At 40.9% G+C, this 16608-nt stretch overlaps 1 protein-coding gene across 1 annotated transcript in view; it reads right to left on the bottom strand.

The window, feature by feature from the left end:
* LOC141103702 (cytochrome P450 4B1-like) overlaps window positions 1–16608 on the bottom strand; it is a 67370-nt gene that overhangs the window by 45618 nt on the left and 5144 nt on the right. The window contains exon 2 of the mRNA XM_073593594.1: window positions 677–821. Within this exon, the coding sequence (XP_073449695.1) occupies window positions 677–821 (145 nt within the window). The remainder of the gene's footprint in view (window positions 1–676; window positions 822–16608) is intronic.

The raw sequence follows: 16608 nt of genomic DNA, 5'->3' as shown, positions 1-16608 counted from the left end.
CTCTGTCTGTTTTCGTACTGAAGAATAACTTAAAAAATGTGACGTTGGCTGTTTCCATCTTGCTTGTGGGCATGTGAAGCCCACAAGCATTGATTTCCTGGATGCGGTGAATGCTGTTCATTCACAGCTTGTTCACAAGCATGATCATTGTTTCCGCACTGAATCTTGGGAAGCCTGAAACTAAGCTCCCAGGAGACAGTGAGGCGCCGGGGAAAGGCAATAAACACGCCTACTCCCATGGGAGGAGAGACAGGAAGTGCCACAATAAAGTACAATATAAAGGTAATTACAGCAATAAAAAAAATTTTCATGCGGCATTTGAACATCTATGCAATTAACTGCAGGGGGTAAGATTAAGTAAAAAAATTTTAGTGGAACCCCGATTTAACTAGACTGTCTTTGTTGACCTCTCCTAAATGCCCATCATTCTGAGCTTATGCCTTCAACAGTTACTGCCAAGACACAATTATACAAATGGAGAGTTCCAACTTCACTTGCTGCATACTCGCTCTGGAGCAGCAACTCATAATGTCATTAGCAATAGCATTTTCAAGAACATTTCAATCAGACAAAGCTCAGCTGAAAAAGTATGCCACATTACCCTATTCAGATCTGTAACAGAATATGGTATCATTTTAGCATTTGAAATTCTTTAACAAAACAAAAACCTTCTTACCTTGTCTTGACAAAATGGTCCTTGCATAGTCTGGATGATAGATAGTGAGAGAAGCCAAGTATCTTCCAAGCCACATAGGAAATGCATATTCAAATTGTCTCCCATAACTAGACAAAGTGTCCAGATCAGTGCCATCTTGTTTTAACTGTAAAAAAAAAACAAAAACAAATTATGACAATGGAGAAAATAAAGCAAGATAGTCATCCAAAAGATTTAATCTTTCTGATTTCTGTCAAAGGAATATTTTCTGTGAATACAAGTAGGTGAAAGGCCCACATCAGACAAAAGATTACAACTGACTCAGGTAGGCATTCGTAAGGATGAACCTATGCCCAGTCAAAGTCCAGATCTAAATGCAATTGAGAATCTGTGGCAAGACTTGAAAATTGCTGTTCACAGACACTCTCCATCCAATCTGACAGAGCTTGAGATATTTTGCAAAGAATAGGAAAAAAAATGTTACTCTTCAGATGTGCAAAGCTGGTAGAGACATCCCCAAAAAGACTTGCAGCTGTAATTGCAGTGAAAGGTGGTTCTACAAAGTATTGACTCAGGGGGGCTGAATACAAATGCACTCCACCCTTTTCACATATTTATTTGTAAAAAATATTGAATACTATTTATCATTTTCCCTCCACTTCACAATTATGTGCCACTTTGTGTTGGTCTATCACATAAAATCCCAACAAAATAAATTTACGTTTTTGGTTGTAACATGACAAAATGTGAAAAATGTCAAGGAGTATGAATACTTTTTCAAGGCACTGTATCTGGATTTGCGTCCTTCAGCTGTCTGATTGGCCGTGCCGTGATGCCGTCACTTCCGCGCATGCGCTCGGAAGTCACGGATCGTGGCACGGAGCTCTGAAGGGATGGCACGGATATACCATCCCTTCAGAGCGCATGCGCCGGTGACATCACCGGCTGCATGAAGTGTGAATATCTCCTAAGTGAAGGTTTAGGAGATATTCATAGTACCTACAGGTAAGCCTTATTATAGGCTTACCTGTAGGCACCAGTCTACAGAATGGCTTTACAGCCACTTTAAGGATTGGTAAGATGCAATATAGTAACTTTTTGTTTTTAGGTTTCATATTGATTTAATGTGGGCAGATTTTCTGATCCCAATTACAAGTGATCCTGCAAATTGTGTATGGTTGGCATTGTTTACACACACCTTTCACCCAGTATATGAGATCTCAAAGCACACATCTGGGTTCAGTGTTATCTACTGACTTTGTTTCTACCCATAAACTGATAACAGCTGCATGACAACAAGTCTATTGACTTCACTATCTTATCCACTGCACACAAGGGTCAATGCATGTCACATGACACAGGGCCAGCTAAAGTTATCAGTGGAACAAGACCTCTGGAACCGGAACTTGTATTGTGAGTTATAGAGTTACTGGGAATTCTATTATGTTACGTCAAGTTACAATAGAAGCTACAGTAATTCTGCCAAAAAGCATACCAAATGCATTTAAAGGTGTGAAAAGTATGCTTTGTCAATTTCACAATTTTTTTTTACATTTACATATTTAATTTTTTTTTATATATATTTGTTTCATTATTTGTATACAGTCTGTGTTTATGCAGGGTCCATACATGACTCTACAAACCAAGAGAACCCAGCATTACCTGCCTGCACATTAGCAACCTGTGTATGACTGGTGTTTTTGTCTTTATTAGGATGAAGTCAGTGTGAAGTTACGTGTCCCTCTTTTCAAGCCATTCATCTGGTTTTTAGTCTGATCTCCCCTACTACCCGGACCACTTTTGCAACACCTCTATAGAAGGAGACCCAGAAAACAAATGCTCTAGCTAGTAACTAACCAACTACTGACTATATTTGTTAAATAAATATATACACTAAATGTGTAATATTTACTGTAGTAAAAGAAATTGCATTTTTGGCGCTGGATGTAATAAACTAATAAAGAAAAAATATAAAAGCAGTAATGGTTGAAAAACATGAACCAGACAGTGGGTTCCGCACAATGCAGTTTACAGCACAAACAGGTGGTATAGTCTGAAATGATGTGTTTTACCTTAAAGGACAGCTGTACCTTTATTATATTTGTCCTTTAATTTATGCCCCACTAACTTCCATTGCCCAGTGAACAGCCCTGCCGAGTCCTCTCCCTTCTGAATATGGACCCATTCACGACTACTGGGTGAGTGGGGCCTATGGTGGCCTACAGCTGAGGCCAATGTATAGGCATGAATCAGACTTGTGCAGTAAAAAGAGGACCCATCAAGATCATTTTATTTGCAAAGGCTACACAGTAAAGTTTGCTTCCAAAACTCCCAGATGGATCACAGACAAATAAAAACCTGATGGAATGATGATCTCTGCCCACCCCATACAAAAGAAAAATATTGGTTGGTGTTAGGCATAAGCAGCAGTTGATAGTTGTAGTAAAAAAAAAAAAAAAAAAAAAAAAAAAGAGATAGACCTATAAAACTATATATTAGCTATCCTACTTTGGAGGACTTTTCCAAATCTTGTGTGCTTTGGATACTTTTCATTATAATGCACAGTTGCAAACTCTTTTCTATTTTTCCTGGAGTGTTCATACTGCATACGCTTAAAGCGGAACTAAACTTCTGGACGAATTGGCTCCCCCACCCCTCTTCCACACCACCATCTTTAAACTATGGTGCATGGGCATATGCAACCCTGTTGACTTCCAGGTATCTAGGACCTGGTAGAGACCAGCACCGCATATGTGTGGGGGTATTTCTGCAGACACGCACAAACCTGCTATGTATGCACACATGCCTCACAGTGGTGGCTTAATAACACACCGACTCCTGGGATAGCTGTGAAGTAGCCCTAGGCCGGAAACCCAGAAGTGTTGCTAAAGCAGTAAAACGTTTTAATAAAAATTATTAGCTTTTCTGTAAGAGGGAGGGGTGACAGATTAAATAAAAAAAGTTGTTAGGAAAAGTTTAGTTCCACATTAATACAGGTTACCTTGAGTCTGGCTTATTGTAATTTCTGAAATAGGGACATTGCATGTTGTTACATAGTAACCAGTGAGAGTACAGCTTTCATTTTGCCACTGCAGATTTGGAAATATAAAGTAGAATATAATTAGTAGTTAAGAGCATTACAAGCTGTACTTATTTTAGTTACTTTTGTTCATGAGGTCTCTGCTGTGTCTTATGCCGTAAACACACGGGCGGACTTTTCGGCATCAAACGTCCGACGGTCTTTCCGACGGACTTTCAACGGACTTTTGACGGACTTCCAACGGACTTTCGAACGAACGGACTTGCCTACACACGATCACACCAAAGTCCGACGGATTCATACATGATGACGTACAACCGGACTAAAATAAGGAAGTTGATAGCCAGTAGCCAATAGCTGCCCTAGTGTCGGTTTTCGTCCGTCAGACTAGCATACAGATGAACGGATTTTTCGACCTGACTCGAATCGGTCAGAAAGATTTGAAACATGTTTTAAACCTAAAGTCCGTCTGATTTTCAACCGAAAAAGTTTGCTGCAGGTCCGATGAAGCCCTCACACGGTCGGATTGTCCGACGGATTCGTTCCGTCGGACCAGTCTGGTTGAAAAGTCTGCCCGTGTGTACACGGCATTAGTGGCACAGTCTTGATTTAGGCAAATTGTGAAATTTGGGTAGCTTGTGACGCCCCTTTAATAACATGTAATTTAATGTACATTGGATTGTACATCAGAGATTACATGTGATTACTTGGTAAGATCTAAAAAGATCAGTTCCCTCAATACTGTTTAAGACATAAGTGAGAACACCTACTGCTTTAAGAGATCCAGTGCCCCACACCTTTTTGTGGCGTGACATCGATGAGCCTGCTGATCCACTTTTGGGAGCCCTGAGGTTGGTATGACATGTCATGGGTGAATGGGCTGAGTGTATGGCAGGATAAACTTTCTTTACACCGCTGTATATGACTCACTCCAGACTGTCCCAATCTGTACGCTGTGAAATAATGCACATACTGCACACAATCTAATCTGAATCAGCTCTACCTGCAGCCCGCCATGGGTCAGTCTGCTAATTCACTTATAGGAGCCTTGTGGTGGTTATGAGATGTAGGGGCAAGCAGCCTATAAGGAAAACTGAGGCGCCTACCTCTGACGACATTCATTGCTGGGCAGCACTAAGGAAACACTGTCCTCACTGAAGCTCAGTAACATTGTCCTTTATATACAGAGCAGCATTTGTGAGCTGGTTGCTAGGATGCTAGCGCTGCCTGCACCTTAACATCCCATGATGCTGTATGGCCTAGCTGCCAGTGTCCTAGAAACCAACGATGCATAGCCAAACCAGTGTCACTGGTTGCTAGGATGCTGGCAGCTGAGTTACAGCATCATTAGTTGCTGTAGAGCAACCAACCTATAAGAGGAGGAGGGGCGAAAAAAATAGCCCCAAGGAGTGGAAAAAAAAGGGGTGGCTCCTGGAGTGTCAATGGGACATACTGTATTATAGCAGGGTCACCAGAAACATCTAAAAGCCCTGCATGGGTTGCCATGGTAACAGGGGCGCCCGCTGGAGATCGTACTAGCTTTTGAATTTTTTTTACAGAGTGGGGGAGAGCAAAACCAACGATCTCAGGCAGCAATCGACCTAGGCACACTCCTGATAAGATGTCATGAGTGTATTGCTGAGTGTATGGTGGGGTAAACTTTCTGTACACTACTGTATGTAGGTTACTACAGACTGCTCCATTCTGTATACTGTGAAGTATTGTTTATACTGCACACCACTCCAGTCTGAATGCTGTGCTCTATGTTATAATCTCCATTCCATTAAACGTCAGGGTATTGGTGTATAAATATAGAGAGAAATGATTTATACCACTAGGACTATCAAATTTCACCCCATTAAATAAATTCAAACACTTTAGATCATGTTAACTTAAAGGTTATCTCCAAGGAAATCTTTTTTTTAGTCTTGGATAAAGAGAGGAAGGGTTATACCCTCTGGCAAGTTTTTATTGTTGAGTCCCTACTTCAGGAGATTTACCTATTTGTACCGGTAACCATTGTCATCTAGAAAGAATATGAGGGGAAACCCAAAATTTTGGAGGTGTCCCAAGAACAAGAGAGAAATATAAGAGAAATCTTCCCATGGAGACATCTGTTCTGGAGACAACTGTCTAATAGGGGAATAGACCTCACTTTGGGAGATTTCTTCCTTCCTTCACTTCTTTTGGCACTTCTAAAGCTGACCATAGATGGAGTCAAATTTAGCTTGTCCAGGAGGGACCAGCCACATTTTTTGATCCAGGTGTGGCTGTCTCCGTTCAACAGAAGTCAGCTGTTATGCCGCGTACACACGCTCGGAATTTCCGACAACAAAGGTTCGATGGGAGCTTGTTGTTGGAAATTCCGACCGTGTGTAGGCTTCATCGGACATTTGTTGTCGGAATTTCCGGCAACAAAAATTTGAGAGCTGGTTCTCAAATTTTCCGACAACAAAATCCGTTGTCGAAAATTCCAGTCGTATATACACAATTCCGACGCACGAAACTCCACGCATGCTCGGAATCAAGCAGAAGAGCCGCACTGGCTATTGAACTTAATTTTTCTCGGCTCGTCGTACGCGTTGTACGTCACCGCGTTCTTGACGTTCGGAATTTCCGACAACATGACTGTGTGTATGCAGGACAAGTTTGAGCCAACATCCGTCGGAAATAAATCCAGGATTCTGTTGTCGGAATGTCCAATCGTGTGTACGCGGCATTAGACTTCATCCTCTTGTATCCTAAAGTGGAACTCTAGCAAAAATGTTGGGAAATGTTTGGTGTTCTGTCAGGGTTGTATTGTGTCAATGCCCCTGCTAGGCAGACTTCCCTTTTGTTTCTATCCTGGTAACAGATAGAAATTGAGGGGAAGGAGTGATTTCCCTTCACTTCCTCTCCTAGAGACTCAAAAGTCTGTTGTTAAAACACACCTGGGAATCTCTAGTTTATGCAACACAGTCTCGCTTACAATTATTGAGCACCATCCTGTAACCTAAGAAATCGTGTATAAACTTTACCACTAAAGGAGTAATTACAGAGGATTAACAATTGGCTAATATTGTGTACATTCAGGTTAAGCAGCATTCATGCAGTATGTGCTTGAGCCATTCTTAGTAGGTAGCACATGCAGAAAGTCACATTTTTCTTATTTTTTGGTAATTAATGGGCTAAAATGAAAGAGATGCAAAATACTTTAATTCTACAAAAGGTATAGAATTGTAGAAAATATTTACAATCAATTTGATTACACAAACCCACCACCTATTAGAATGGCAACGCTGTTACTAACAGCAGCCCCCCCCCCCCTCCCCACCCCATGTTTGGACTACTCATGGTCTAGAGCTAATGTCAAATATGTAATATGAAAGATGCGGGTCACCCATTGCATTTCTACAAAAATAAAGTAAAAAAAAAAACTTTGGAGCACGCTTCCACACTGCACTCCACTCCACTGATTGAAAGCACAGGTCACGGGGGGCAGGAGGCGGAGCCTAGCGGAGCAGACATGCATTGTTAGAGCTCCACACCGCTGAGGATAGAAGAGAAGGACAAATCGGAGCCTGCAGGCTCAAAAGGTATCCATTTGAACCTTTTTGCCCCAGGGAACAAACTGTGAAAGTTTGGGCAGGAAATATGGTACTGGGAGGAAACCGTGGCAGAAATAAAAATCACCTCACAAAGAGCTCACAGGCACTCACTGCAGCTGAAGCAGCTCCAGTCACCTCACAAGATACAGCATCAGGGCGCTCTCACAGACAGAAAATGTCACAGCAAGACTCTCCATTTGAGTCAGATACAGAACAAATCCTCTCACAAACTTCTCCACAAGCCTCCTCAGTATCCCCAGTAATATTATTACAATTTGAAAAGATGCTTCATAAGGCTTTAAAACAAACCTCAGACCAAATAACAAAAAGCCTAACCAAAGAAATAAGAGAGCTGGGAAACCGCACCGCAGCCTTAGAAATAAAAATGGATGAAATTGAAATTACAACCCAAGAAAATATAACAGAATTGGAACAATTAAAAAAAGAGAATTTAATACTTCAAACTAAGCTCGAAGATTACGAAAATAGAGCCAGACGTTCAAACTTGCGCATAAGGGGAATACCTGAAACTGTGACAGACCTGCAATCTACTATTACTGCTCTATTACAAGAACTAAAGCCAGATATCCCTATTGAACGTTTAGAACTGGACAGAGTACACAGAGCCCTCACAGCCAAAAAGAAAGATGGACCCCCACGTGATATAATCACAAAATTTCATTATTACAGAACGAAAGAACAAATACTAATTGCTGCAAGAGAAAAAAAGGAACTTAATTTTCAAGGACACAATTATCAAATTTTTGCTGACCTATCCCAACTTACTATTACTAAAAGACGATCCATGAAACCCCAACTAATGGAACTGCAACGCCACAACATTATGTATCAATGGGGCTTCCCCTTTTCAGTCAGATTTAACTACCAAGGTACAATTTACAGAAGCAGATCAGCAGATGAACTACAACAAACCCTTTTAAAATTAAATCTGACAGAACCCACAAGCAGCAACACTCCCACACGCAGAAGAATGGCATCATCTTCACCTTCAGGCAGCACCCAGAAAATTTCAGAACAAAATGGGAATCATCATTCTCACAAAAGAGGCCGTTATGCCACATCATCCATGGACCAAGAAGATTCAATGGACTGACATCCTAATTCCTGATATCTCTTCATTTATTATACTAAGAGATGGTTCTCTATAAAAAACCTATATTTATAACTGAATGTAACTGCATTCTGATAGTCACACACTGTGTGGGATCATGTTACATTCCAGTTATATTTCTTATTACTTCTGATTCATATAGCCTTAGAATATATAAGTGAAATAAGGAAATTCTTGTTCAGTTATATATTATCAGGTAATAACAATAGATTTATTACTTTTTAGGACAAATATGTTCAATAATCCAGAAGTAATGGAAGCTTTTTCTTTCTTTTCTTAAAACAAATATATTATTACCTAACTAGTTCCTAGAATTATGTTTTTGTTTATTCTAATCTGAAGCAATACAACCTCAATTTTATGAGTTAACATATCTAAACAGTTACATATGAATAAAATATGTAATTGTTTACTCTAAAAGGGTTAAAATCCCAAAATAATTCAAACTATCTTCATCAATACCAAAGTTATTAACAGTACCTTTCTAACTGAATTATTTAGCCTAGGGCAAGACTAATCATATACAACCACCCTGGAATAAATAAATTCAACAAAAACTATATTCTGCACTCCAATTAATGAAACATCATTTTGATGTCTTTTGACATAGCGCTTCTCTCCTGTAAGCGGAAGATCCGTGTACCCCCATTAGCCCTCCTCATTCTCCCAACCATATTATGTGGGAGTGTGACGAAGGCACTTATTCCCCTGAGAGAGATATTTATTCTCTTTCACGGGTAAATTGTGATTACTTGCAAAAAATAATTTATACAATGTATTATCTAATCTCATATGTTTTTTGTTTACTCTTTACTCCAGAATTCACTGGTTTCTTTTCTATCTATTCATCTCTTCAGTCCACACAGGTTGATCTGCGCAGTCAGCTCTGCATAACAAAAAGTAAGTCAAAACTATTTGATCTATTGCCATGGCACCACTGAATATACTTTCCCTGAATGTTCAGGGAATAAATGTCCCTCAAAAAAGGACCAAAGCCTTCCGTACTTTCCATAACAAGAAGGCTCACATAGTATGCCTCCAAGAAACACACTTCACCAAAGATTCTACTCCAAAATATATTTCTCCTTTTTATCAATAAATTTACACGGCTTCTGCCTGTACCAAGCAAAGGGGAACTCTAATTGCATTTCACCGATCCACACCATTCACCTTATCATCAGAAATTAAAGACCCAGAAGGTAGATACCTGATACTCATGGGTTATATAATGGATACAGCAATCACGGTGATTTCCTACTACGCTCCTAACAAACAACCTACACCATTCCTCTCACATATATTACAAATGATTAATACACACAAAATAGGAACAGTGATAATGTGTGGGGATTCGAACCAGGTCCTCCTCCCATTTCTAGATAAATCACCTTTTACACCATCCAAAATAACCTCTAGATTACCTTTTTCTCAACTTCTTTCCAAATACAATCTGGTAGATTCATGGAGAGAAAGTAACCCAATGAAAAAGAAATTCACTTATTTCTCGCACCCTCATCAAACCTTCACCAGAATAGATCATATTTTTCTAACAATAGGAATGATACCAGAAATTATTGCATCAGATATAATTCCGATTCCGTGGTCTGACCATAATGCAGTATACACTACTATAGCCTCAGCCATACCAAAAGCGCATGACCCAACGTGGTACTTACCGGACATAATGCTCAAACACCCACTACATCAGATGGCCATTGAACAAGCTTTAAAGGAATACATATCAATTAATAATACAACAGACATCTCCCCAATAACACTGTGGGAAGCTCATAAGCCTGTCTTGCGTGGTACAATACAAAGACAAATGGCACTATTTAAACGGGAACGCAAAAATCTAGCAAAAAAACGAGAACTCAATTTTAATGCAGCCTACATAGCATTTCAAGATAATCCATCTCAGAGTACAAAATCTCATCTGGAAAAATCTAGATTGGAATACGATCTATTTCTCACTGAGTCAGTTGATAAATCCCTCAAACGCTCCAAACACAATTTCTACATAAATACAAACAAACCAGGTACATATTTGGCTCGGGCATTAAATTCAACTAACAAATCTTTCAAACCAATACGTTTGAAATTATCAAAAAATGTTTACACTTGTAATCCAGTTAAAATAGTCCATAAATTTCACTCACATCTCGCAACTTTATACAAGACAAACAATGAATTTAATCCTACAGAAGCTGAATCCTTCTTCTCAAAAATAACCTTACCTGAGTTATCTCAGAATCAAAAAAGCAGTTTGGATGAGCCTATAACTATAGATGAAGTTGCTAACGCCATAAAAGACCTAAAACTTAACAAAAGACCAGGCCCAGACGGCTACTCGGCTTTATACTATAAAACATTCTCAGAAATACTCTCTCCCATTCTCACTGAAACTTTTAACAAACTTCTAGATGGACATTCTTTTCGGCAAGAAACACTAATGGCAATTGTTTGTATGATCCCAAAACCCCTTTCTGATGATACTTCCTGTGTGAATTATCGGCCTATCTCTCTGTTAAACCTCGATATTAAATTATTAGCAAAAATAATAGCAAAATGCCTCAATAGCATTATAGGAAAATTAATACATAGAGATCAAGTAGGCTTCATGCCAAATAGACAGGCAGGCGATAATATACGCAGGGCAGTGTTATTGGCACATATTGCTAAAAAACGGAAAATCCCTTTATGTTTTCTATCTCTCGATATTAAGAGGGCATTTGACACAGTATCCTGGCAATATATGCAATATTCATTACAAAAATGGGGTTTTGGACCCCACTTTTTAACATGGATCAAAGCATTATATAATAAACCCAAAGCCTATATAAAATATGCTGGATACAAATCTGAAGCCTTTAATATCGAAAGAGGTACCCGACAGGGTTGCCCATTATCTCCCTTATTATTTGCCCTTATACTCGAACCCATGGCCCAATACATCAGAACAAACCAAACTATAACTGGCATTGAAGTAGGAGGTATTACACACAAATTATGTATATTTGCAGAAGATATATTACTTTTTCTATCATCACCACAGGTCTCTGGTCCTAACTTAATACCAGCTCTTGATGGATTTGCAGCCCTATCTGGCCTTATGATTAATCCTAAGAAATGCTTAGTGCTTAATATTTCACTCACAAACATGGAATTGATCCCGGCTAGGGCTGCACTCCCATTCACATGGGCAGAAAAATCAATCCCATATCTTGGAATTCATTTAACAGCATCTCATTCTGACTTATTCTCAACCAATTATCCTCCTGTATTAAGACAGATCACAAATCTAATAAAACAATGGTCGCAACTTCCTTTATCCTGGATAGGGAAGATTAATGCAATCAAAATGACTATTCTACCCAAATTGCTTTATTTATTCAGAGTCCTCCCTATTCCAATTCCTTCCTATTTTTTGAGAATAGTACAAAAAAGAGCAACTTCGTTTATATGGAGCTCTTCTAAACCACGTGTACCTATACACACACTACATCTTCCCAAAAATAAAGGAGGCCTGGGATACCCTAATTTTACTAACTACTACAGAGCAGCACATTTGGCCAGTCTGTCCAAATACCATGCAAAACAGAAAATCCCATTATGGGTATTTATAGAGGCTTCAGAAAATGACCCTCTATTAATATCAAATTTATTATGGCTTAATCCTAAAGACCGCTTTAAAATTCATAATCCCATAACTAAACACTTCTTATCTCTCTGGGATAAACTAAAAACCAAATATCAGTTACAATCTCCACACAATCCTCTCCTTTCTTTTATCAGAAATCCGGCCTTTTATCCGGCATGGATCTACCCAAATTCTTTTAAAGCTTGGTCAACATCAGGCATTCAGACACTAAATGACTTCATAGCATCTAAATCATTCCTTTCATTCCCATCGCTTAGAGAAAAATATGATCTACCAAACTCTGAGATATTTAGATATCTCCAAATCAAAAATTTCTATACACCATTCCTAAAGGGGGATACACCATTATCCCAATTATCCATTTTTGAATCAATCTGTACAAAAGATCCATTTGCTAAAGGTACAATTTCATCACTTTATAATCAATTATATGGAGTAGCAAATCTTAATAGACCCTCTTACCTTCAGAGGTGGGAGGAGGACCTGGGACGAACTTTAGAAGACACGGACTGGTCTAACATATGGCTCACATCTAAGTCATCTTCACCCAACATCTTAGCACTGGAGACAAATTATAAAGTCCTAACTCGCTGGTACCTTGTACCAGAGTGGCAAAATATTCACCTAATACCTCAACTCTTTGTTTTCGAGGATGCCCAGAAATAGGCACATATTTACACATATGGTGGACGTGCCCAGTAATCCAAACCTTCTGGAAGGAAGTCTTCGTGATTGCATCTAAAATATTTAAAAAAATAATACAACCAGATCCATATTTAACTTTACTTAATCTAAAACCGGAATGGTTAACACTCTCTCAATTCAAACTTATGATCCAACTAATAACGGCTGCAAAACAAACAGTGGCCAAGGCATGGAAATCTCCTACATTGGTACTAACAGAAACAATTCACAGAATGAATAATACAATGTCCCATGCTAAGATGGTAGCCATCGATCAAAATCAAATTCCAAAATTTGAAAAACTTTGGCATCCTTGGATAAAACAACAGTTCCTGTCAAACTTCAATGACTCTGTCCTGTTGCCATGGTAACAGATTAAATGACTTACAGAGACACCCATTCTAAGGCTTCAAAGAGAACTAAAAAGAATAATAAACTGACAGGCGGAACAACCTTGTGGACCATACCTCTACCTTTCAACCCTTTTTCTTCTTTCTCTTTCCTTTTCTCCACCTTACGATTAAAGCTCATTATCCGAATTTATTTGACCTATATACACTCTACTTGTAAACAATATGTATAGTAGGTATAAATCATTTAAATACCTACAAAAGTAACTAAGGAAATGATATATATCTTTAATTTAGGTTTACGTGAACCCAATGTTTAATATTTGAAATTTCATGATATTTACCTATATAAACCCTACTGTAAAACAATGAGCTTACTTTATAGATCCTTGTAAACTTACTTTATGTATCTTTATAACATTGTATACTCAATAAACTTCTTTTGACAAGGAAAGCACAGGTCACGTGTGTAGAATATGTAATGCTTCTAATTTTTTCTTCTGGTTCAGCCACATTCATATACACTATATTGTCAAAAGTATTGTGACACCTGCCTTTACACGCACATGAACTTTAATGGCATCCCAGTCTTAGTCCGTAGGGTTCAATATTGAGTTGGCCCACCCTTTGCTGCTATAACAGTTTCAACTCTTCTGGGAAGACTGTCCACAAGGTTTAGGAGTGTGTCTATGGGAATGTTTGACCATTCTTCCAGAAGCGCATTTGTGAGGTCAGGCACTGATGTTGGTGGAGAAGGCCTGGCTCACAGTCTCCACTCTAATTCATCCCAAAGGTGTTCTATCGGGTTGAGGTCAGGACTCTGTGCAGGCCAGTCAAGTTCCTCCACGCCAAACTGACTCATTCATATATTTATGGACCTTGCTTTGCGGACTGGTCCAAATCATTTGGTGGAGGGGGGATTATGGTGTGGGGCTGTTTTTCAGGGGTTGGGCTTGGCCCCTTGGTTCCAGTGAAGGGAACTCTTAAGGTGTCAGCATTCCAGGACATTTTGGACAATTTCAGGACAGGGGCGGATCCAGGGGGGGGGCAACGGGGCAATTGCCCCCTCCGAGAGATGCGGGTGACAGAGAGCAGGGTGTGAGAGAGAGCCCGCCGGCGGGCGGCTCCGTAAGTGAGAGAGCCGCCGGGCAGCTCCGTGAATGAAAGAGGAGCCGGGAGGCTCCGTGAATGAAAGAGGAGCTGGGCGGCTCCGTGACTGAGGGAGCCGCTGGGCGGCTCCGTGACTGAGGGAGCCGCTGGGCGGCTCCGTGACTGAGGGAGCCGCTGGGCGGCTCCGTGACTGAGGGAGCCGCTGGGCGGCTCCGTGACTGAGGGAGCCGCTGGGCGGCTCCATAGGTGAGAGAGCCGCTGCTGACATGTGCCGCTCAATGTGGGCGGGCTGCTGCCCGCTGGCCAATCAGGGAGCCGGCGGGCAGGGGAGCAGAGAGATGACATCATCTCTCACTGCCCGGCACCCGCCCTGCATCCCTTCAGTTCAACTTCCCCCCCTCCATGCAGGCAGCTGCGGCAGCAGAGAGATTACATCATCTCTCTGCTGCCTGTCTCTGGGACACAAGAGACCACCTTAGCAGGTGGCAAGTGACAGGCGACGTGGCAAGTGACAATCCGCAACATGTGGCAGGCGACGTGGCAAGTGACAATCCGCAACATGTGGCAGGCGACGTGGCAAGTGACAATCTTCATCTGGTGGCAGGCAACGTGGCAAGTGACAATCTGCATCTGGTGACAGGCGACGTGGCAAGTGACAATCCACAATATGTGGCAGGCGACGTGGCAAGTGACAATCTGCATCTGGTGACAGGTGACGTGGCAAGTGACAATCCGCAACATGTGGCAGGCGACGTGGCAAGTGACATGACAAGTGACAATCCGCAACGTGGCAGGCGACGTGGCAAGTGACATGGCAAGTGACAATCCGCAATGTGGCAGGGGACGTGGCAAGTGACAATCTGCATCTGGTGACAGGTGATATGGCAAGTGACAATCCGCAACATGTGGCAGGCGACATGGCAAGTGACAGTCTGCATCTGGTGACAGGTGACATGGCAAGTGACACACTCGGGGCTCCCACTGATTCTGCATTATGGTGAGTTAAACTATTTAATTTTTTTATAACAATGTAATTATAGTAATAATGCGCTTCAATCATCCTGACACCATAACAACCATGGTGCCGTGATGATTGAAGCGCCAACACCAGCCATTTCCCCGATAGATGTACCCCAAAAAAATATATTTTCTGGCAGTGCCCCTCCCGAGACTAGGCTCTGGATCCGCCCCTGTTTCAGGACCCCTTCCTGTTCCAACATGACTGCACACCAGTGCACAAAGCAAGGTCCATAAAGACATGGGTGAGCGAGTTTGGGGTGGAGGAATTTGACTGGCCTGCACAGTGTCCTGACCTCAACCGATAGAACACTTTTGGGATGAATTCTCGTCCAACATCAGTGCCTGACTTCAGATATACGCTTCTGGAAGAATGGTCAAACATTCCCATAGACACACTCCTAAACCTTGTGGACAGCCTTCCCAGAAGAGTTGACGCTGTTATAGCTGCAAAGGGTGGGCCAACTCAGTATTGAACCCTACGGACTAATGCCCCGTACACACGGTCAGACTTTCCAATGGAAAATGTTCGATGGGAGCCTTTTGTCGGAAATTCCAACCGTGTGTAGGCTCCATCGGACAGTTTCCATCAGAATTTCCGTCACACAAAATTTGAGATCTGGATCTCAAATTTTTCAACAACAAAATCCATTCGCATACATTCCGATCGTGTGTACACAATTCCGACGCACAAAGTTCCACGCATGCTCGGAATCAAGCAGAAGAGCCGCACTGGCTATTGAACCTCGCTTTTCTCAGCTCGTCATACGTGTTGTACGTCACCGCGTTCTTGACGTTCGGAATTTCCGACAAGATTTGTGTGACCGTGTGTATGCAAGACGAGTTTGAGCCAACATCCGTCAGAAAAAAAAACATGGATTTTGTTGTCAGAATGTCCGATCATATGTACGGGACATTAGACTGAGATGCCATTAAAGTTCATGTGCAAGTAAAGGTAGGTGTCCCAATACTTTTGACAATATAGTATATGACAAGCAGATAATGAAAATAACCCATAAACATTAAATGATTCAGCTCTGCACTTTTTTTCTTTCAGAAAAATGATGACAGATTTATATCATTGAACGGATTGCGAGATACTTCCACCGGCCAGAAAACCTAGCACTGGTTGTGTCTCTGCCCCTCAGTACCCATTTAGAAAACAAGGAGGTTGATTTACTCAAGGCAAATATACAGTGCACTAAAAGTACACTTGCTCTAGATCTGAGGGGAAGCTCTGCTGATTTCTATTATCCAATCATGTGCAAGCAAAAATTCAGTTTATTTTCCTTGCATGTTCCCCTCAGATATAGAGCAACTGCAGTTGCAGTGCACAGTCTATTTAGTAAATCAACCCCATTGCATATGATGG

Source organism: Aquarana catesbeiana, linkage group LG07, assembly GCF_042186555.1.
Source record: "Aquarana catesbeiana isolate 2022-GZ linkage group LG07, ASM4218655v1, whole genome shotgun sequence".
In the NCBI taxonomy this organism is placed as follows: domain Eukaryota; kingdom Metazoa; phylum Chordata; class Amphibia; order Anura; family Ranidae; genus Aquarana; species Aquarana catesbeiana.
Note: the sequence above shows the minus strand (reverse complement) of the source record. Positions and strands in the feature narration are given on the sequence as shown.